General features: G+C 45.6%; 1 protein-coding gene across 1 annotated transcript; it reads left to right on the forward strand.

Moving 5' to 3' along the window:
• The first annotated feature begins 531 nt into the window (after positions 1-531).
• LOC103634440 (galactinol synthase 2) lies at positions 532-20,591 on the forward strand. The gene is made up of 2 exons (XM_008655962.2): positions 532-952; positions 19,986-20,591. The coding sequence occupies exons 1-2, from the start codon at positions 629-631 to the stop codon at positions 20,589-20,591; spliced, it is 930 nt and encodes a 309-aa protein (XP_008654184.1). The 5' UTR covers positions 532-628.
• Positions 20,592-22,608: the final 2,017 nt, after the last annotated feature.

Below are 22,608 nucleotides of genomic sequence, written 5' to 3' on the forward strand. Positions count from 1 at the left end.
CCGAAATATCCGTAATAAGTTAATCAGGAAGAGAGACGACAAAAGAATGGAATCTGATCAATCAATCGATATAAACAATAAAGTAATGAAAATCCGTTGGAGCAAGAATCTAGTATGTACTACATTATTCTCATAGTAGTATTTAGTTTCTAATTATCTTTAAAACATAAAATATATCCAGATATTTTCTTCCCTTAGCTTCGTGTGCATACCGTCGTCTCGCAGAAATCGCCTACTACAGTACCCTAATAAATAAAAAGGTTAAAAGCGACTCATTTGGAATAATTAAATTAAATCCCCGAATGCAGGGAATAATATATGGACTATTGACGGTATCTGATATTCTGATCTCCGTGGTGGCCTTCCCGCGCTTCCGTCCCTCTGACTCCAGCCGTCCGATCGATCAGCGGCACCGCCACGCGTACGTCTACGATACCACGCGCCAGACCGACCCGACCCCAACGGCCGCTGCCTATAAAAGAGCACGGGCGCCCTCGTCGCCATTTCTCCATCCATCGACCACCAACAGTCCAACACCATACACCAAGCAGGCAGCCACACACACACAAGCGTACTACTGAGAGCTAGCTAGCTAGGCCTAGCCAGCGACGAGGACGAGATTAACACAATGGGCCCGGCGTTGAGAAAGCAGCAGCAGCAGCAGCAGGCGGCGGAAGCCGTGGCGCCCAAGCAGGCGTACGTCACCTTCCTGGCGGGCGACGGCGACTACTGGAAGGGCGTGGTGGGGCTGGCCAAGGGCCTGCGCCGCGTGCGCGCCGCCTACCCGCTGGTGGTCGCCGTGCTCCCCGACGTGCCCGAGGAGCACCGCCGCAGTCTCCGCGACCAGGGCTGCGTCGTCCGCGAGGTCCAGCCCGTGTACCCGCCCCAGAGCCAGACGCAGTTCGCCATGGCCTACTACGTCATCAACTACTCCAAGCTCCGGATATGGGAGGTGTTGGGGACTTGTTCTCAAATGCTATGAATTAAGAACAAGGCAACATAAAATGTTAAATGATACTGTCCTTCGTCCGTGAAGCATTATTCCTTTGAGGATAATGGGTCTTGGACGAAGGTTGACAAGAATCTTATTACGAAGTTGAACCTTCGTAATAAACTTTTAATAAACATTGTAAGATAATGCAAAGTAAAAGGTATAAAATAGATAAATGATTCACAGATGCATTATATCATATTCACTTAATATATTGAATCATTAAATACAATGATACCTATGCCTTGACAAAGGTTGTATTTCGGGAGATGCGATTGCAAATACCAGAATGCGTGAACAGTAACGGAATACTGTTCACTATTTATAGGCACAGGACGCAGCCTGTGAGGAATTACAAGTATGCCCCTTATAAAAACTTACAACAATGACTCAGACCTTTATGAACTAAAAGGTCATTCTATCTTTAAGTCGGTTTGCAATGCCGAAGCTTTACGAAGAGGAACTTTCGGCTATCTTATACAAACAGCTTCATCCGAGGATCACTTCTTTCTATAAGACCTTCGGCGACGAAGCATAGACCCAACAGTAGCCCCTTTCGCGGTGCTAGGTCGTTTTTCGTAACGAGCTTGATCCGTGAAAAAAGTTTCTTAAGCTTCGGAGCGCCGAAGGTCTCAAAAACACCTTCCCTGAGCTCGTTGTCGAGAAACGATTCAATTTCCCTGCGCGTAGCGGCCCCACCTTGCAGAGTTACTGTTCGGTCTCTGCGGTCCACCGTACAGCGAGTGTGAGCGGTAGTCCGCCTGGTGTAAAACTTCTGGCGCTTCGCCTTCTTACCTGCGACACTATATAAACAGACGAGTAGGTGTGAAGTTACCACAACATTTACTGCTATTTGCACTGTTTTGCTGCCAAAATTTTTAACCGTCGCCGAAGCTTGTTTGTCAGAATCGAACGAAGCTCCATCTTAAAGCCTGCTTCGGAGGAGAAAAGTATTAAAGTTTCACAAGTTCATAGTTAAATGGCCAGAGTCCGCTCTACCGCCAGGGTTGAACGTGAGGGGGACGAAACGGAAGCTTCGGAGACTGTCCCTATCTCCGAAGCCATGCAACGATCCGGGTTAGTGACTTCGGAAAAGATTCCTATTGATGATGCAGAACAAGCAATCGCTGAAGCAGAAGGAGAAGATGCTGAGGAAACTGACCCCGAAGATGATTATCACCTTGCCACACCAAGCAAACCCAGCCATTTGGACTTCGGGAAATCTATTGTTTCGAAGGCTGATCTGTCCAAGATGGTAAAGTCAGGCTATTTTACTGAAAATCAAAAGAAGCTATTACGCTTCGGGGGAGAAGAGACTACCCCAAAGCCGGAAAAAGATGAAATTGTTATCTTTAAAAGCTTCCTAAAGGCTGGATTAAGATTCCCCCTTCATGGGATTATTGCAGAGATACTGAAGAATTTCGGAATTTATTTTCACCAGCTAACCCCTAACGCTATCGTTAGGCTTAGTGTTTACATCTGGGCACTCCGTAGCCAGGCGGTGGAACCGTTTGCTGACAGCTTTTGCCGAGTTCACGAACTGCACTATCAGACAAAGGCTAGAAAGGATGGATTACATGAGAATTTTGGTTGCTATAATTTTGCTTACCGGAAAACTACGAAGTATCCTGTGATCAGCTACCGAAGCAAATGGGCGGCAGGGTGGAAATCAGAATGGTTCTATGTTAAGGTTGATGATAATAAAGAAAAGCTTGTGCAAAGTCCACTGGAACTGACCTTCGGAGAAACTCGCCCCCAGTGCCACATGTTACCAGAGGGTCCAACTCAAAAAGCAATGTATGAATTCAAAATTATTGCAGAGAACATCAGTACAAGGGACCTGGTCCAAGAATTCTTGGCTTTCAAGGTTTTTCCTAGTGTAAAAGAGTGGGAAATGCCGAAGCTGAAGGGGGAGAAGAAAAAAGGTGAACTTGTACGTTTGCCTTACTACTTCAAATTTAAAAAATACTTTAAAACTCCTTGCCAAGAGTGGCTGGATACGATTGAAGTGATGTGCAACGAGATACTTGGCAATTATTCAAAAAAAGAAGATCAATTGATGACCGCAGCCTTCGGCACCCGTCCAAAACGAAGGCTAAATCGAGTGTTGGACGCCTTGGGTTTCGAATACCCAGACTACGAAGATCTGAACAAAGGTGCCGGAGGCCAAAAAAGGAAAAGGGCAACTGAAGCCTTAGATGAAGTTGAAAAAGAGCCAATAAAGAAGAAAATTTCAAAGAAAAAGAAAGCTTCTTCTCCGAAGCAACAAATATCCGAAGCAGAAGAAACCCCCGCATCACCTTCTGCTGCCGTTGTTGAGGAAATTCTGAAGGTAATGACTGAATCCTTACCTGCGAAGCTAAGTCCACTGGGTCCTCAACTGACAAAGTTTTTTCAGAAGGACAAGGAGCCCGAGAAATCGAGGAAAACAATCAAGGCAAAGAAACAAAGAATCATTACCGTGACAGAGGTAATTGACAAAACGCCGCCAAGAGCTTCGGCCCAAAAAACACGAGCAGCAGCAGAGGGGGCAGATATTGAAATTGCACCTTCGGAGGCCGCAACCGCCGAAGTTACCTCAGCTGAAGATTTGAATTTGGAGAGCACAATTGAACATATTGACCAAATGCTACTAGACATGGCTGCAGAAGAAGCTACCACTGCTGCCGAAGAGGCCGTGACCGCAGCGTCAAAGAAAGGAAAAGAAATTGCTGATGAAGCTTCAGAAAACGAAGCCTTCGCGTTCCAAAACTTAATTGGAGAACATCTAACAAAAGCTGAAATAGAAGAGCTTAAAGAGTATGCCCAATCCTGTGGATACAAACCCGGGGCACTCCTCTTTGGAGGCGTTGATGATGAGAAATTAGAGTGTATTCGAGACCAAACAGGGGCCAAAGTTATCAGTACCTTGTCCAAGAGTATTGGATTCCCGAAGCTAGAATCGGACATCAGCCGCTACCGACGACAACATGTCGTTGGTAGTTTATTTTACTCCAACTTCAAGGTAAATGACTTGTCCCTTAACTTTTATTGCTTCTAATAAAAGCATATCTGACGAAGGTTGTGTTTTGTGTTTGTGTAGAGTATGCTATTGAGCAAAGCCTTGCAAATGCAGCAAGATCTTGAAGATAAAAAGCATGAAGTTATAATTGGAAATTTGGAAAACAAAATAAAGGAGCAATCAGATGCTTTTGAGAAAAAGAACTTTGAGCTCCAGGCAGCCGAAGGTTTACTGGCGGAAGCTGAAGCAAAAATATCAGAACTGAACACGAAGCTTCTCCGCCAGTCTGAGCAGTTCGAACAAGAAAAACAAGATCTCAATGCAAAACTTGAAGCCGAAGCTCAGCAAAACTCGGATTTGAGAAAACTACTGACAAATCTTCAAGAAAAATGCCTGGAATTTAGCAACAAGTGCATTCAACGACTAGGAAAGATTTTTCACTCAGTTGGAGCCTGATAGTCGCCTAGAGGGGGGGTGAATAGGGCGAAACTGAAATTTATAAATATAAACACAACTACAAGCCGGGTTAGCGTTAGAAATATAAACGAGTCCGCGAGAGAGGGCGCAAAACAAATCCCAAGCGAATAAGCAAGATAGACACGGAGATTTGTTTTACCGAGGTTCGGTTCTTGCAAACCTACTCCCCGTTGAGGAGGCCACAAAGGCCGGGTCTCTTTCAACCCTTCCCTCTCTCAAACGGTCCCTCGGACCGAGTGAGCTTCTCTTCTCTAATCAAAGCCGGGAACAAAACTTCCCCGCAAGGGCCACCACACAATTGGTGCCTCTTGCCTTGATTACAATGGAGTTTTGATCACAAGAACAAGTGAGAAAGAAAAGAAGCAATCCAAGCGCAAGAGCTCAAATGAACACGGCAAATCACTCTCTCCAGTCACTAGGGTTTTGTGTGGAATTGGAGAGGATTTGATCTCTTTGAATGTGTCTAGAATTGAATGCCTAGAGCTCTTGTAGTGGTTGAGAAGTGGAAAACTTGGATGGCAATGAATGTGGGGTGGTTGGGGTATTTATAGCCCCAACCACCAAAAGTGACCGTTGGCTGGAGGCGTCTGCTCGATGGCGCACCGGACAGTCCGGTGCACACCGGACAGTCCGGTGCCCCTGCCACGTCATCACTGCCGTTGGATTCTAGCCGTTGGAGCTTCTGACTTGTGGGCCCGCCTGGGTGTCCGGTGCACACCGGACATGTACTGTTTGATGTCCGGTGCACCGGCATGGGCGATTCTGCCTTCTGCGCGCGCTGCGCGCGCATTTAATGCACCGCAGAGAGCCGTTGGCGCCGCAGGGAGCCGTTGCTCCGCTGGCACACCGGACAGTCCGGTGCACACCGGACAGTCCGGTGAATTATAGCGGAGCGGCTGCCGCGCGAACCCGAGGCTGGCGAGTTCAGGAGGCCGAGCTTCCTTGGAGCACCGGACATGTCCGGTGCACACCGGACAGTCCGGTGAATTATAGCGCGCCGGCTTCCGAGAATTCCCGAGGGCGAAGAGTTTGAGTCTGAGTTCCCTGGTGCACCGGACAGGTACTGTTCACTGTCCGGTGGCACACCGGACAGTCCGGTGCGCCAGACCAGGGGTGCCCTCGGTTGCCCCTTTGCTCCTTTATTGAATCCAACACTTGATCTTTTTATTGGCTAGATGTGAACCTTTTACACCTGTATATCTTATACACTAGAGCAAACTAGTCAGTCCAATATTTGTGTTGGGCAATTCAACCACCAAAATTATTTAGGAACTAGGTGTAAGCCTAATTCCCTTTCAATCTCCCCCTTTTTGGTGATTGATGCCAACACAAACCAAAGCAAATATAGAAGTGCATAATTGAACTAGTTTACATGATGTAAGTGCAAAGGTTACTTGGAATTGAGCCAATATAACTACTTACAAGATATGCAAGGAATGTTTCTTTCTTATATAACATTTTGGACCACGTTTGCACCACATGTTTTGTTTTTGCAAATTCTTTTTGTAAATCCATTTCAAAGATCTTTTGCAAATAGTCAAAGGTACATGAATAAGAGTTTGCAAAGCATTTTCAAGATTTGAAATTGTCTCCCCCTATTTCAAATGCTTTTCCTTTGACTAAACAAAACTCCCCCTAAAAGAGATCCACCTCTTAGTGTTCAAGAGGGTTTTGATATACCATTTTTGAAATACTACTTTCTCCCCCTTTTGAACACAATAGGATACCAAATGATAAAGACTTTTGGAAAGCACTAAGTTTTTGAATTTGGTGGTGGTGGTGCGCGGTCCTTTTGCTTTGGGCTCATTTCTCCCCCTTTTTGGCATGAATCGCCAAAAACGGAATCATTAGAGCCCTCTAAGTGCTATCTTCCCCTTTGGTCATAAAATAAATGAGTTAAGATTATACCAAAAAGCGAAGCTTTTGAGCTTTTGCTCTCTTCCCCAGGGATGAAGTCCTTTTCTTTGATGCTCATTTCTCCCCCAAAGAAGAGAGAGTTGCTCGGAGTGTTGGCGAAGTATGAGTTACGGAGTGGAAGCCTTTGTCTTCGCCGAAGACTCCAATTCCCTTTCAATATACCTATGACTTGGTTTGAAATAAACTTGAAAACTCATTAGTCATAGCATATAAAAGAGATATGATCAAAGGTATTCAAAAGAGCTATGTGTGCAAGCTTAGCAAAAGAAATTTCTAGAATCAAGAATATTGAGCTCATGCCTAAGTCTGGTAAAAGATTGTTCATCAAGTGGCTTGGTAAAGATATCGGCTAATTGATCTTTAGTATTAATGTAAGAAATCTCGATATCCCCCTTTTGTTGGTGATCCCTAAGAAAATGATACCGAATGGCTATGTGCTTAGTGCGGCTATGCTCGACGGGATTGTCGGCCATTTTGATTGCACTCTCATTATCACATAGTAAAGGGACTTTGGTTAATTTGTAACCGTAGTCTCGCAGGGTTTGCCTCATCCAAAGCAATTGCGCGCAACAATGTCCTGCGGCAATGTACTCGGCTTCAGCGGTGGAAAGAGCGACCGAATTTTGCTTCTTTGAAGCCCAAGACACCAAGGATCTTCCCAAGAACTGGCAAGTCCCTGATGTGCTCTTCCTATTAATTTTGCACCCCGCCCAATCGGCATCCGAATAACCAATCAAATCAAATGTGGATCCCCGAGGGTACCAAAGCCCAAACTTAGGTGTATAAGCCAAATATCTCAAGATTCGTTTTACGGCCGTAAGGTGTGATTCCTTAGGGTCGGATTGGAATCTTGCACACATGCAAACGGAAAGCATAATGTCCGGTCGAGATGCACATAAATAAAGCAATGAACCAATCATCGACCGGTATACCTTTTGATCCACGGACTTACCTCCCGTGTCGAGGTCGAGATGCCCATTAGTTCCCATGGGTGTCTTGATGGGTTTGGCATCCTTCATCCCAAACTTAGCAAGAATGTCTTGAGTGTACTTCGTTTGGCAAATGAAGGTGCCCTCTTGGAGTTGCTTGACTTGGAATCCTAGAAAATACTTCAACTCCCCCATCATCGACATCTCGAATTTCTGTGTCATGATCCTACTAAACTCTTCACATGTAGACTCGTTAGTAGACCCAAATATAATATCATCAACATAAATTTGGCATACAAACAAGTCATTTTCAAGAGTTTTAGTAAAGAGTGTAGGATCGGCCTTGCCGACTTTGAAGCCATTAGCAATAAGGAAATCTCTAAGGCATTCATACCATGCTCTTGGGGCTTGCTTGAGCCCATAAAGCGCCTTAGAGAGCCTATAGACATGATTAGGATACTCACTGTCTTCAAAGCCGGGAGGTTGCTCAACATAGACCTCTTCCTTGATCGGTCCATTGAGGAAGGCACTTTTCACGTCCATTTGATAGAGCTTAAAGCCATGGTAAGTAGCATAGGCCAATAATATGCGAATTGACTCAAGCCTAGCTACGGGTGCATAGGTTTCACCGAAATCCAAACCTTCGACTTGTGAATACCCTTTGGCTACGAGTCGAGCTTTGTTCCTTGTCACCACACCATGCTCATCTTGCTTGTTGCGGAAGACCCATTTGGTTCCTACAACATTTTGGTTAGGACGTGGAACTAAATGCCAGACCTCATTCCTCGTGAAATTGTTGAGCTCCTCTTGCATCGCCACCACCCAATCCGAATCTTGGAGAGCTTCCTCTACCCTGTGTGGCTCAATAGAGGAAACAAACGAGTAATGTTCACAAAAATGTGCAACCCGAGATCGAGTAGTTACCCCCTTATGAATGTCGCCGAGGATGGTGTCGACGGGGTGATCTCGTTGGATTGCTTGGTGGACTCTTGGGTGTGGCGGTCTTGGTTCTTCCTCATCCTCCTTTTCTTGATCATTTGCATCTCCCCCTTGATCATTGCCGTCATCTTGAGGTGGCTCATCTTCTTGATTTTGCCCTTCATCAACTTGAGCCTCATCCTCATTTTGAGTTGGTGGAGATGCTTGCGTGGAGGAGGATGGTTGATCTTGTGTACTTGGAGGCTCTTCGGATTCCTTAGGACACACATCCCCGATGGACATGTTCCTTAGCGCGATGCATGGAGCCTGTTCTTCACCTATCTCATCAAGATCAACTTGCTCTACTTGAGAGCCGTTAGTTTCATCAAACACAACGTCACATGAGACTTCAACTAGTCCAGTGGACTTGTTAAAGACCCTATATGCCCTTGTGTTTGAGTCATAACCAAGTAAAAAGCCTTCTACAGTTTTAGGAGCAAATTTAGATTTTCTACCTCTTTTAATAAGAATGAAGCATTTGCTACCAAAAACTCTAAAATATGAAATGTTGGGCTTTTTACCGGTTAGGAGTTCATATGATGTCTTCTTGAGGATTCGGTGAAGATATAACCGGTTGATGGCGTAGCAGGCGGTGTTGACCGCTTCGGCCCAAAACCGGTCCGGTGTCTTGTACTCATCAAGCATGGTTCTTGCCATGTCCAATAGAGTTCGATTCTTCCTCTCCACTACACCATTTTGTTGTGGCGTGTAGGGAGAGGAGAACTCATGCTTGATGCCCTCCTCCTCAAGGAAGCCTTCAATTTGAGAGTTCTTGAACTCCGTCCCGTTGTCGCTTCTTATTTTCTTGATCCTTAAGCCGAACTCATTTTGAGCTCGTCTCAAGAATCCCTTTAAGGTCTCTTGGGTTTGAGATTTTTCCTGTAAAAAGAATACCCAAGTGAAGCGAGAATAATCATCCACAATAACAAGACAATACTTACTCCCGCCGATGCTTATGTAAGCAATCGGGCCGAATAGATCCATGTGGAGTAGCTCAAGCGGCCTGTCGGTCGTCATAATGTTCTTGTGTGGATGATGGACTCCAACTTGCTTTCCTGCCTGACATGCGCTACAAATCCTGTCTTTCTCAAAATGAACATTGGTTAGTCCTAAAATGTGTTCACCCTTTAGAAGCTTATGAAGATTCTTCATCCCAACATGAGCTAGTCGGCGATGCCAGAGCCAACCCATGTTAGTCTTAGCAATTAAGCAAGTGTCGAGTTCAGCTCTATCAAAATCTACCAAGTATAGCTGACCCTCTAACACACCCTTAAATGCTATTGAATCATCACTTCTTCTAAAGACAGTGACACCTATATCAGTAAAAAGACAGTTGTAGCCCATTTGACATAATTGTGAAACAGAAAGCAAGTTGTAATCTAAGGAATCAACAAGAAAAACATTTGAAATAGAATGGTCAGGAGATATAGCAATTTTACCAAGTCCTTTGACCAAACCTTGATTTCCATCCCCGAATGTGATAGCTCGTTGGGGATCTTGGTTTTTCTCATATGAGGAGAACATCCTTTTCTCCCCGGTCATGTGGTTTGTGCACCCGCTGTCGAGTATCCAACTTGAGCCCCCGGATGCATAAACCTACAAAACAAATTTAGTTCTTGACTTTAGGTACCCAAACGGTTTTGGGTCCTTTGGCATTAGAAACAAGAACTTTGGGTACCCAAACACAAGTCTTGGAGCCCTTGTGTTTGCCCCCAACAAATTTGGCAACTACCTTGCCGGATTTGCTAGTAAGCACATAAGATGCATCAAAAGTTTTAAATGAAATGCTATGTTCATTTGATGCATTAGGAATTTTCTTCTTAGGCAACTTAGCATGGGTTGGTTGCCTAGAACTAGATGTCTCACCCTTATACATAAAAGCATGATTAGGGCCAGAGTGAGACTTCCTAGAATGAATCTTCCTAATTTTGCTCTCAGGATAGCCGGCAGGGTATAAAATGTAACCCTCGTTATCCTGAGGCATGGGAGCTTTGCCCTTAACAAAGTTAGACAAGTTCTTAGGAGGGGCATTAAGTTTGACATTGTCTCCCCTTTGGAAGCCAATGCCATCCTTGATGCGAGGGCGTCTCCCATTATAAAGCATGCTACGAGCAAATTTAAATTTCTCATTTTCTAAGTTGTGCTCGGCAATTTTAGCATCTAGTTTAGCTATATGATCATTTTGTTGCTTAATTAAAACCATGTGATCATGAATAGCATTAATATCAACATCTCTACATCTAGTACAAATGGAAACATGCTCAATGGTAGATGTAGAGGGTTTGCAAGATTTTAATTCTACAACCTTAGCATGCAAGATATCATTCTTAGTTCTAAGGTCGGAAATGGTAACATTGCAAACATCTAGTTCTTTAGCCTTAGTAATCAACTTTTCATTTTCTACTCTAAGGCTAGCAAGAGAAATGTTCAATTCTTCAATCCTAGCAAGCAAATTATCATTATTATCTCTAGGAGTGGAAATTGAAACATCACAAACATGAGAATCAACCTTAGCATTTAAAATAGCATTTTCATTCCTAAGGTTGTCAATTATTTCACGGCAAGTGCTTAGCTCACTAGATAATTTTTCACATTTTTCTACTTCTAGAGCATAAGCCTTTTTAACCTTAACATGTTTTTTGTTTTCTTTAATTAGACAATCCTCTTGGGAATCCAAAAGGTCGTCCTTTTCATGAATAGCACTAACCAATTCATTCAATTTTTCTTTTTGAGCTATGTTAAGGTTGGCAAAAAGGGAACGCAAATTATCTTCCTCATCACTAGCATTGTCGTCACTAGAAGATTCATATTTAGTGGAGGATTTAGATTTAACCTTCTTTTTGCCGTCCTTTGCCATGAGGCACTTGTGGCCGACGTTGGGGAAGAGGAGTCCCTTGGTGACGGCGATGTTGGCGGCGTCCTCGTCGTCGGAGGAGTCGCTTGAGCTCTCGTCGGAGTCCCACTCGCGACAAACATGGGCATCGCCGCCCTTCTTCTTGTAATACCTCTTCTTTTCCTTTCGTCTCCCCTTCTTGTCGTCACCTCGGTCACTGTCACTAGATATCGGACATTTAGCAATAAAATGACCGGGCTTACCACACTTGTAGCAAACTTTCTTGGAGCGGGACTTGTAGTCTTTCCCCCTCCTTTGTTTGAGGATTTGGCGGAAGCTCTTGATGACGAGCGCCATTTCCTCATTGTCGAGCTTGGAGGCGTCGATTGGTTGTCGACTTGGTGTAGCCTCCTCCTTCTTCTCCTCCGTTGCCTTGAATGCAACGGGTTGGGCTTCGGATGAGTCGCCAAGCTCGTTGATTTTCCTCGAGCCTTCTATCATGCACTCAAAACTTACAAAATGCCCGATAACTTCCTCGGGGGTCATTTTAGTATATCTAGGATTACCACGAATCAATTGAACTTGAGTGGGATTAAGAAAAATGAGAGATCTTAAAATAACATTTACCACTTCGTGGTCATCCCACTTCTTGCTCCCGAGGTTGCGCACTTGGTTCACCAAGGTCTTGAGCCGGTTGTACATGTGTTGTGGCTCCTCCCCTTTTTGAAGCCGGAACCGACCGAGCTCCCCCTCGATCGTTTCCCGCTTGGTGATCTTGGTGAGCTCATCTCCCTCGTGCGCAGTTTTGAGCACATCCCAAATCTCCTTTGCATTTTTCAACCCTTGCACTTTGTTGTATTCTTCCTTGCTTAGAGAGGCAAGGAGTATGGTTGTGGCTTGAGAGTTGAAGTGCTCGATTTGGGCCACCTCATCCTCATCATAGTTTTCATCCCCTATGGATGGTACCTGCGCACCAAACTCAACAACATCCCATATGCTTTTGTGGAGCGAGATTAGATGAAATCGCATTAAATCGCTCCACCTAGCGTAATCTTCACCATCAAAAGTTGGTGGTTTGCCTAGTGGGACGGAAAGTAAAGGTGTATGTTTGGAAATGCGAGGGTAGCGTAGAGGGATCTTACTATACTTCTTGCGCTCTTGGCGCTTAGAAGTGACGGAGGGCGCATCGGAGTCGGAGGTCGATGTTGATGAAGTGTCGGTCTCGTAGTAGACCACCTTCCTCATCCTCTTGTGCTTGTCGCCTTTCCGATGCGGCTTGTGGGAAGAAGATTTTTCCTTCTTCTCTTTGTGGTGAGAAGAAGATTTCTTCTCCTTCCCTTTGTTGGAGGAGCTCTTCTTCTTCTCCCTCCTTTTGGTGCGGGACTCTTCCGATGAAGTGCTCCCGTAGCTTGTAGTGGGCTTTTCGCCGGTCTCCATCTCCTTCTTGGCGTGATCTCCCGACATCACTTCGAGCGGTTAGGCTCTAATGAAGCACCGGGCTCTGATACCAATTGATAGTCGCCTAGAGGGGGGGTGAATAGGGCGAAACTGAAATTTATAAATATAAACACAACTACAAGCCGGGTTAGCGTTAGAAATATAAACGAGTCCGCGAGAGAGGGCGCAAAACAAATCCCAAGCGAATAAGCAAGATAGACACGGAGATTTGTTTTACCGAGGTTCGGTTCTTGCAAACCTACTCCCCGTTGAGGAGGCCACAAAGGCCGGGTCTCTTTCAACCCTTCCCTCTCTCAAACGGTCCCTCGGACCGAGTGAGCTTCTCTTCTCTAATCAAAGCCGGGAACAAAACTTCCCCGCAAGGGCCACCACACAATTGGTGCCTCTTGCCTTGATTACAATGGAGTTTTGATCACAAGAACAAGTGAGAAAGAAAAGAAGCAATCCAAGCGCAAGAGCTCAAATGAACACGGCAAATCACTCTCTCCAGTCACTAGGGTTTTGTGTGGAATTGGAGAGGATTTGATCTCTTTGAATGTGTCTAGAATTGAATGCCTAGAGCTCTTGTAGTGGTTGAGAAGTGGAAAACTTGGATGGCAATGAATGTGGGGTGGTTGGGGTATTTATAGCCCCAACCACCAAAAGTGACCGTTGGCTGGAGGCGTCTGCTCGATGGCGCACCGGACAGTCCGGTGCACACCGGACAGTCCGGTGCCCCTGCCACGTCATCACTGCCGTTGGATTCTAGCCGTTGGAGCTTCTGACTTGTGGGCCCGCCTGGGTGTCCGGTGCACACCGGACATGTACTGTTTGATGTCCGGTGCACCGGCATGGGCGATTCTGCCTTCTGCGCGCGCTGCGCGCACATTTAATGCACCGCAGAGAGCCGTTGGCGCCGCAGGGAGCCGTTGCTCCGCTGGCACACCGGACAGTCCGGTGCACACCGGACAGTCCGGTGAATTATAGCGGAGCGGCTGCCGCGCGAACCCGAGGCTGGCGAGTTCAGGAGGCCGAGCTTCCTTGGAGCACCGGACATGTCCGGTGCACACCGGACAGTCCGGTGAATTATAGCGCGCCGGCTTCCGAGAATTCCCGAGGGCGAAGAGTTTGAGTCTGAGTTCCCTGGTGCACCGGACAGGTACTGTTCACTGTCCGGTGGCACACCGGACAGTCCGGTGCGCCAGACCAGGGGTGCCCTCGGTTGCCCCTTTGCTCCTTTATTGAATCCAACACTTGATCTTTTTATTGGCTAGATGTGAACCTTTTACACCTGTATATCTTATACACTAGAGCAAACTAGTCAGTCCAATATTTGTGTTGGGCAATTCAACCACCAAAATTATTTAGGAACTAGGTGTAAGCCTAATTCCCTTTCAGAGCCAGCAGCGAAAAATTTACCCCCTCAGCTGAAGATCTACCAAAAACCTTCGAACACATTGAGGGGGAGATTGACGAGCTCGACGAAGTCATAGCTGGGCATGGCGACTTCTGTGCCTGGGTGGCTTCTCGAGGGACTGCTGCAGCCTTCCTGAAGACTGGCTGTGATCATGGGAAAATTGTCAACAGACCAAATTTCACTTTGTCACCATCAATCCTGGATGACCTCCCTGATCTCGCCCGAAGCATCTCGAATCGATTTGTAAAAATGATATGGACAAAAGGTGGTCGAGAGAAAGCTGGAGACGAAGCTCGTAGCCACCTTGATCCAGTAAGAAATCATACCTTGTGCTTACCTTTTTCTGTAAACTTGGTTTTGACTTCCAACGACCTTATTCATGTAGGATGACGAAGCCGAAGCTGATGACCAAAAATAATGCCGAAGCCGAAGCTCCTTGGAGATTTAGATAGTAGACTACAGACAGTACTTGAAAAACTTTTGAGATAACTTTTGTGAATGTAAACAAAACTTGTTTTTAATGTATGCTGATCATACCTTGTAATATATCCTTAACCTTTCACTGATGTATGAGAAATGCTTTGATGTGGACGAAATTTCCTTTTTTGAGCCGAAGGCGAAAAAACACCTTCCCTTCTTTTCGTACGCAACGAAGCATAAAAGACAACATTTTCTTTTTTCCGAAGCTCTCCTTCATGGAAAACAACATTTTCCCTTCTTCTTTGTGCACGAAGCTCTTTTTTCCCTTTCTTTTTTCTCTTCTTGCCGAAGCAACCATTTTATGCGATGAAGATGATTATCCTACATATGCCTAGATGGATGTTTATGAATGCAAATGCTATGATGTAATGTGATGTGCAAATGAATGGCCAAACACGTATCCGAAGCCATATTCATAGCCATTATTTTCTTAAAAACAATCACACCTCAGCTCTGCATTCCCTTAGGAACGACTTTGGAGCTTCTTCGCCTTTACTTCTGGCGGAATCAGCGTTGACTTTTCGCTGTAAGCTCTGCATTCCCTTAGGAACGTCTTTGGAGCTTCTTCGCCTTTACTTCTGGCGGAATCAGCGTTGACTTTTCGCTGTAAGCTCTGCATTCCCTTAGGAACGTCTTTGGAGCTTCTTCGCCTTTACTTCTTGGGCACTCGATGGTGCACTCTCAGCTTTTACATTTACATTCTTTGGGGGTTTTTGCTCTTATAAGACTAAAAAAGGAAATTACATATGCTGGCCCCATTAAAAACCTTTCTCCCCCTTTGGAAAGGAAAAGGGTGCCATGAAAGAAAAAATAAAAAATATGAAAAATTACATCGAATTATACATAATATCGCCGAAGCTCATCCGCATTCCAAGATCTAGGAATGTCATTGCCGTCCATATCTTTCAATCTGTATGAACCGGACCTTGACGAAGATGCTACTAAGAAAGGCCTGTCCCATTTCAACTGCAATTTGCCCACTGTTTCCGGGTTGGCCACCCTCCGAAGCACCAAGTGCCCTGGCTCAATATTTTTTAGCCGAACCTTTCTATCCCGCCATTTGACTGTTTCAGCTTGATATTTATTAATATTCTCCACGGCTTGCAGTCTGATCCCTTCTAAAGCATCTTTTTCTATAGAATAAGCAGCTTCGGAATCTGATTCTGCCGAAGCTACTATCCTTATTGATCCGGCTTTAGCTTCCTCTGGAGTTATTGCTTCGTCACCGAATAACAACTTGAATGGAGTGAAGCCTGTAGACCTTGATGTTGTCGTGTTGTGGCTCCACACCACTTTGGTTAGCTGATCTGGCCATTTTCCTCTAGGTTGATTGAAGATTAGCTTCATTATTCCTGTCATTATAATGCCGTTGGCTCTTTCAACGAGTCCATTTGACTCCGGGTGCCCGACTGATGCAAAATGGATCTTCGTACCAATTTGGTCACAGAAATCCCTGAAAGCTTCGGAGTCAAACTGTGTTCCATTGTCCACAGTGATAGCCTTTGGCACCCCGAAACGACAAACAATATTCTGCCAGAAAAACTTTTGGACGGTAGCCGAAGTTATTGTGGCTAAAGGCTTCGCCTCAATCCATTTAGAAAAATATTCCACAGCTACCACAACATATCTCAGGTTCCCTTGGGCCGGTGGTAACGGACCTAACAAGTCAAGGCCCCACCTTTGCAATGGCCAAGTGGGTTGTATGAGCTGTGTCAAGGACGAAGGTTGTTTTTGATCTCTTGCACATTTCTGACAACCTTCGCACTTTTGAACCAATTCTGCTGCATCCGAAGCTGCCTTCGGCCAATAAAACCCTTGACGGAAAATTTTTCCGAGTAACGGCCTAGATCCGATGTGAGATCCACACAGGCCTGCATGTATTTCTTTCATTAACTCTATACCTTCGGTTCTGGATAAGCATTTGAGCAGCGGAGCACAAACTCCATGTTTATACAACTCCCCTTCTATCATGACATATGGACGAGCTCTTGCTTCTATCCTCTTGTTATAAGCTTCGTCATCTGAAAGAAATTTACCCTGAAGGTAAGAGATGATCTCGGTTCTCCAATCTTCGCTAAAAACAGGAGATATATTAAGAACTGCTCTTTCAAGAAGTTCCACCGAAGGTGCTTTTATTGTTTCGAAAAATACATCCGAAGGTAAAGGCAGCCCCTGTGCTGCTGACTTAGCTAGCAAATCAGCATGCTCATTTTGTCCTCGAGGGATATTTTTGACAGAAAACCCTTCGAAGGAAGCTTCAACTCTTCGAACCATATCCAGATATTTTTCAAGCTTCGGATCCTTAGCCTTGCAACTTTTGTCAATATGACCCGAAACAACCTGGGAATCAGTTTTAAGTATGGCTCTTCTGATTCCCATTGCTTTTAACTTCCGAAGACCTAGGATTAATGCTTCGTACTCAGCAATGTTATTTGTGCAATTAAAATCAAGCTTTGCCGCATAACAAGTTTTGACTTTGGAAGGTGAAACCAACACAGCAGCCGCTCCTGCTCCGAAGGTTCCCCAAGATCCATCACAAAACACTGTCCAGGCTTCGTTGTCTTTATTCGTTTCCCCCTCCTGAGCCCCTGGCGTCCAATCAGCAATAAAGTCTGCCAGTGCCTGTGACTGAATCGAAGATCTATGAACATATTCAATACAAAATTCATTGAGCTCTGCAGCCCATTTTCCAATTCTTCCAGTAGCTTCTCGGTTCCTCATAATATCCTTCAGAGGTTGTGATGAAGGAACAATTATGTTGTAAGCTTGGAAATAGTGCCGAAGCTTCCTGGAGGCCATCAAGACAGCATACAGTATCTTCTCCAACTCTGTATAATTTTTCTTTGATAAACTAAGGACCTCGGAAACAAAATATATTGGGACCTGCCTTTTGACTTGACCATCAAGCTTCTCCTGGACAAGCGCTGCACTTACCGCTGAGTGCGAAGCTGCCACATATAATAATAAAGGAGCCCCTGGCATTGGTGGAGTCAATGTTGTTAGATCTATCAAATACTGTTTCAGTTCTTCGAAAGCCTTCTGCTGGATTGGTCCCCATTGAAAGACTTCGGCCGACTTCAGCACTTCGAAGAATGGTAAATTTCTCTCTGCTGATCTGGATATGAATCTATTGAGAGATGCCAATCTTCCTGTCAATCTTTGAGCCCCCTTCTTTGTAGTTGGTGGCTCCATCCGAAGTATAGCTTCAATTTTACTTGGATTGGCTTCAATTCCCTTTGTTGAAACCAAGCATCCAAGAAATTTCCCCTTCTTCACTCCGAAGACACATTTTTCTGGATTTAACTTTAAGCCAGCTTGCCTGAAACTGGCGAAGGTCTCCTGCAGATCAGCAATATGATTCTCCTGCTTCGTGCTTTTGACAATGATGTCATCAACATAAGTTAGCACATTTCTGCCTATTTGAGATTGAAGAACCTTCGCAGTCATTCGGCTGAAACTTCCTCCAGCGTTTTTGAGCCCCTCAGGCATCCGAAGATAGCAATATGTGCCACTTGGAGTGATGAAGCTAGTCTTCGGCTCATCTTCCTTCTTCATCCAAATTTGGTGATAGCCTGAATAGCAGTCTAACAGACTCATGAGCTTTGACGAAGCTGCTGCATCAACTAAAGAGTCTATCCTTGGAAGTGGGAATTCATCCTTCGGACAAGCCTTGTTAAGATCTGTAAAATCGATGCACATTCGCCACTTGCCATTGGCCTTTTTTACCATAACAGTGTTAGCCAGCCATTCTGGGTACTTCACCTCTCTAATAACTCCTGCACTGAGGAGTCTTTTGACTTCGTTGCGAGCACCTTCGGCCTTATCATCTGACATTTTCCGAAGCCTTTGCTTTCTGGGTCTGAAGGATGGATCGATATTGAGCGAGTGCTCAATAACATCCCTATTAACTCCGCATAGATCATTGGCTGACCATGCAAAAACATCTTTGTTATTGAACAAAAACCTTACCAAGGTTTTTTCCTGCTCTTCGGATAGTTGAGAGCCTAACAGTACCTTCTGCTCTGCTATGTCCTCACATAAGAGCATAGGCTTCGGCTGATCTGCTGAAGCTGCTTTCTCCCTTCTGAATTTGTACTGTTCACAAGCTTCAGCTCCATCTATGTTATGGATTGCTTTTGAGTCAGTCCAATTTCCTTTGGCTCTTCTTGCAGCTTCCTGACTTCCATGGATAGCAATGGGTCCCTGATCCGAAGGTATCTTCATGCAAAGATAGGCAGGATGAAGGATTGCTTCGAAGGCATTGAGAGTACCACGACCAATAATTGCATTGTAAGGGTATTCCATGTCAACAATGTCAAACACAACTTGCTCAGTTCTAGTGTTGTTGATGAACCCGAAGGTCACTGACATGGTGATCTTGCCCAGTGCTACGATCTGTCTTCCTCCGAAACCACAGAGATGATGTGTAGCATCATGAATCTTATCTTCTGGCTCTTGCATTTGTTTGAAGGCCTTAGCAAAAATGATGTCAGCTGCACTGTCTGTATCAACCAAGACATTGTGGACCAGAAATCCTTTGATAACACAAGAGATAACCATGGCATCGTTGTGTGGGTAATCTTTGAGCTGAAGGTCCTCTTGGGAGAAGGTAATAGGAATGTGAGACCATCTTGACTTGATGAAGGGTCCTTGCACCCCAACATGCTGTACCCTTCTCTGTGCTTCCTTCTTCTGTTTCTTGTTAGCTGGCTCTGAGGACGAGCCACCTGTGATCGGGAGCACCAGCTTCGGGTCCGAAGCAGCTGCAGCTTGGTCGTTGAACGAAGCCATCAGCTCAAAAAGTGGAAGTGAGTTCACCGGAGGTGGGCGCCAATGTTGGGGACTTGTTCTCAAATGCTATGAATTAAGAACAAGGCAACATAAAATGTTAAATGATACTGTCCTTCGTCCGTGAAGCATTATTCCTTTGAGGATAATGGGTCTTGGACGAAGGTTGACAAGAATCTTATTACGAAGTTGAACCTTCGTAATAAACTTTTAATAAACATTGTAAGATAATGCAAAGTAAAAGGTATAAAATGGATAAATGATTCACAGATGCATTATATCATATTCACTTAATATATTGAATCATTAAATACAATGATACCTATGCCTTGACAAAGGTTGTATTCCGGGAGATGCGATTGCAAATACCAGAATGCGTGAACAGTAACGGAATACTGTTCACTATTTATAGGCACAGGACGCAGCCTGTGAGGAATTACAAGTATGCCCCTTATAAAAACTTACAACAATGACTCAGACCTTTATGGACTAAAAGGTCATTCTATCTTTAAGTCGGTTTGCAATGCCGAAGCTTTACGAAGAGGAACCTTCGGCTATCTTATACAAACAGCTTCATCCGAGGATCACTTCTTTCTATAAGACCTTCGGCGACGAAGCATAGACCCAACAGGAGGCACGTCGGCGTTCCTTCCGTTGTTCCGATCCATTATTTCATTTGTGTCGTGGTACGTCGTCTCGTCGCAATTGATCACGTGCATGTATATGTCTGCATGCAGTTCGTGGAGTACGAGCGCATGGTGTACCTGGACGCGGACATGCAGGTCTACGAGAACATCGACCACCTGTTCGACCTCGACAAGGGCAAGTTCCACGCCGTGATGGACTGCTTCTGCGAGAAGACGTGGAGCCACACGCCGCAGTACAAGATCGGCTACTGCCAGCAGAGCCCGGACCGGGTGGCGTGGCCGGAGCAGGAGCTGGATCTGCCGCCGCAGCCGCCGCCGCTCTACTTCAACGCCGGCATGTTCGTGCACGAGCCCAGCCTGCGCACCGCGAGGGCCCTCCTGGACGCGCTGGCGGCGACGCCGCCGACGCCGTTCGCGGAGCAGGACTTCCTCAACCTCTTCTTCCGCGACGCGTACGCGCCGCTCCCGCCGACCTACAACCTGGTGCTCGCCATGCTGTGGAGGCACCCGGACAAGGTGGCTCTCCACGAGGTCAAGGTGGTGCACTACTGCGCGGCCGGGGCCAAGCCGTGGCGGTACACGGGGAAGGAGCCCAACATGGAGCGGGAGGACGTCAGGGCGCTCGTGGCCAAGTGGTGGGACATCTTTGACGACGAGAGCCTGGACTACGACAAGCAGCAGGGTGCGGCGCCATGACCGGAGATGCACGGCCCTCGGCGGCTCTGGCGCATTTGTCAGCCAGAGCGAAGAGTGTGGGGACAGTTTCCACGTCATGTGTGGCCAACTTCTCCAATATTTTTTCATCACGTACTCCCTGTCGGAAAGCCGTGATGATGGAAGCATCAGAAATACGAGGTATCGTACCTCGTACCTTGGTGAAGTGGGAGATAAACTTTCGGAGGGTTTCCCCGGTGTCGGGGACCATAATTAGGGGTACCCTCAAGACGCCTAATTCTCAGCTGGTAACCCCCATCAGCATAAAGCTGTAGAGGCCTGATGGGTGTGATTAAGTCAGGGATCAGTCTATACGAGTGACTCGATCACGCTTCGCCCGAGCCTGGCCTCGGCCAAGGGCAGCCGACCTCGAGGGACTTCCGTCTCGCCCGAGGCCCCACTTTTAACGGCGGACGCATCTCCGGTCTACGAAGCTGAAGCACGCCTTCCTTCGGAAGCTCTTCCGGACCTCCCACGGGTCCGAGCTGCATACAGGTACATGCAGAAGTGATCACAGCCAGAGACAAGGGTTCCCGTGTCAAATGTGGATAGGAACCCTGGGTCGGCGCTTAGCCCCGCGGCAAGTGCCACTCCGAGAGGAAACAGCGGCAACATATCAATACTATATGCACTACGGACATTATAGCGCTTGGAGATCGCCCAGGCGTTACAGGCATTAGTAGCATCCTTCTATTTTGCCCCTGGGCCCACATGTCGGGGCTCAGCACCCTTGTACGTGCCCCTCTTGAGCTATAAAAGGGAGGGCACACGACGTTACAAGGGAGATCCACTTAGACTCTCAGACTCACAAGTTTATACAAGCTCTCAAGCTCAATACAACACACAATGGAGTAAGGTATTACGCTCCGGTGGCCCGAACCACTTAAAACCCTTGTGTGTTCTTGTGTTCTTCCCGATTCCATATAGCAGGCAAAACGTTTAGGCCCCTCATCATCTTAGGTTTTAGAGCGGGTACGTTCCGCCACCCAGCCGGAGAATTTCCTCTCCGACACTATGGATTTTTTTAATAAGACGAGCCGGTCAAATCTGGGGTAAAAAAATGATACGAATTATAAATTAAAATAGAAGGAATATTTTTCATCGGATATTGAAGAAAAATAGCTAATTTTAGTTTTCTTTAATCTATAAGAGTCGGACACCGATGAAAATTACCCTAATTACTGTTGTAGCACACTTACAAGGATGCTGTTGAGTTCTAGAACACCGTATAATTGGACAAAAGGGATCCGTATATTTCTAGAACACCCGTGTAACAATAGCACTAACGAATAATGCTACGTGCATGGCGGTTGTTTGAGAGCCAGGTAATACGTTTTGACAGGCGTCAGTCACGGGCCTGGATGATCTATTCAGGAGAGACGGATCGAGTTGAGTACAGCCCTGCACGACATGCAACTGCCTGCTACCTGCACGCTACGACATTTGTACGAGTAGGATGAACGATAGAAACAGGTACAAAAACGGACAAACTAATTGAATATATATATACACATACTGCGGCGTGGAACTTGTGTTCAGTACCTTGTGTTCAATTGAGAATAAGCGATCCATCTGTCCTTGTGTTTATCATCGTGTATATTATCAATATTTGTATCAGTACCTTGTGTTCAATTGAGAATAAGCGAGTAGTTTTATTTCTTACCTCACTACTGTTTCAAGTGCTTTTGCCTTCTAGCGAGTGTGAGTTCCCCCTAGGTAGGGCGGGCTATAGACTAAAAGATATCTGTCAATGATAGAGCAGTAGATTTCTTTCTTTTAAGAGTTCTCTTGCTTGTTTTGATTCTGTTTATTGTATTCTGAAGTTCGTTCATCACCTTACTTTTCGTGTCCATCTAGGACTGTTGGTTTATACATGGATCCTATTCTAGACTAGAATAGAACGCGTATCTACGACTTTCCCATCCAAGTAAGCCACGGTGAAGGAAGGTTAAATCTTGTCTAATATATATAAACTTGACCTTTGTTGGTTCATACATAC

This window comes from Zea mays, chromosome 7 (genome assembly GCF_902167145.1).
Source record: "Zea mays cultivar B73 chromosome 7, Zm-B73-REFERENCE-NAM-5.0, whole genome shotgun sequence".
NCBI classification, from domain to species: Eukaryota; Viridiplantae; Streptophyta; class Magnoliopsida; order Poales; family Poaceae; genus Zea; species Zea mays.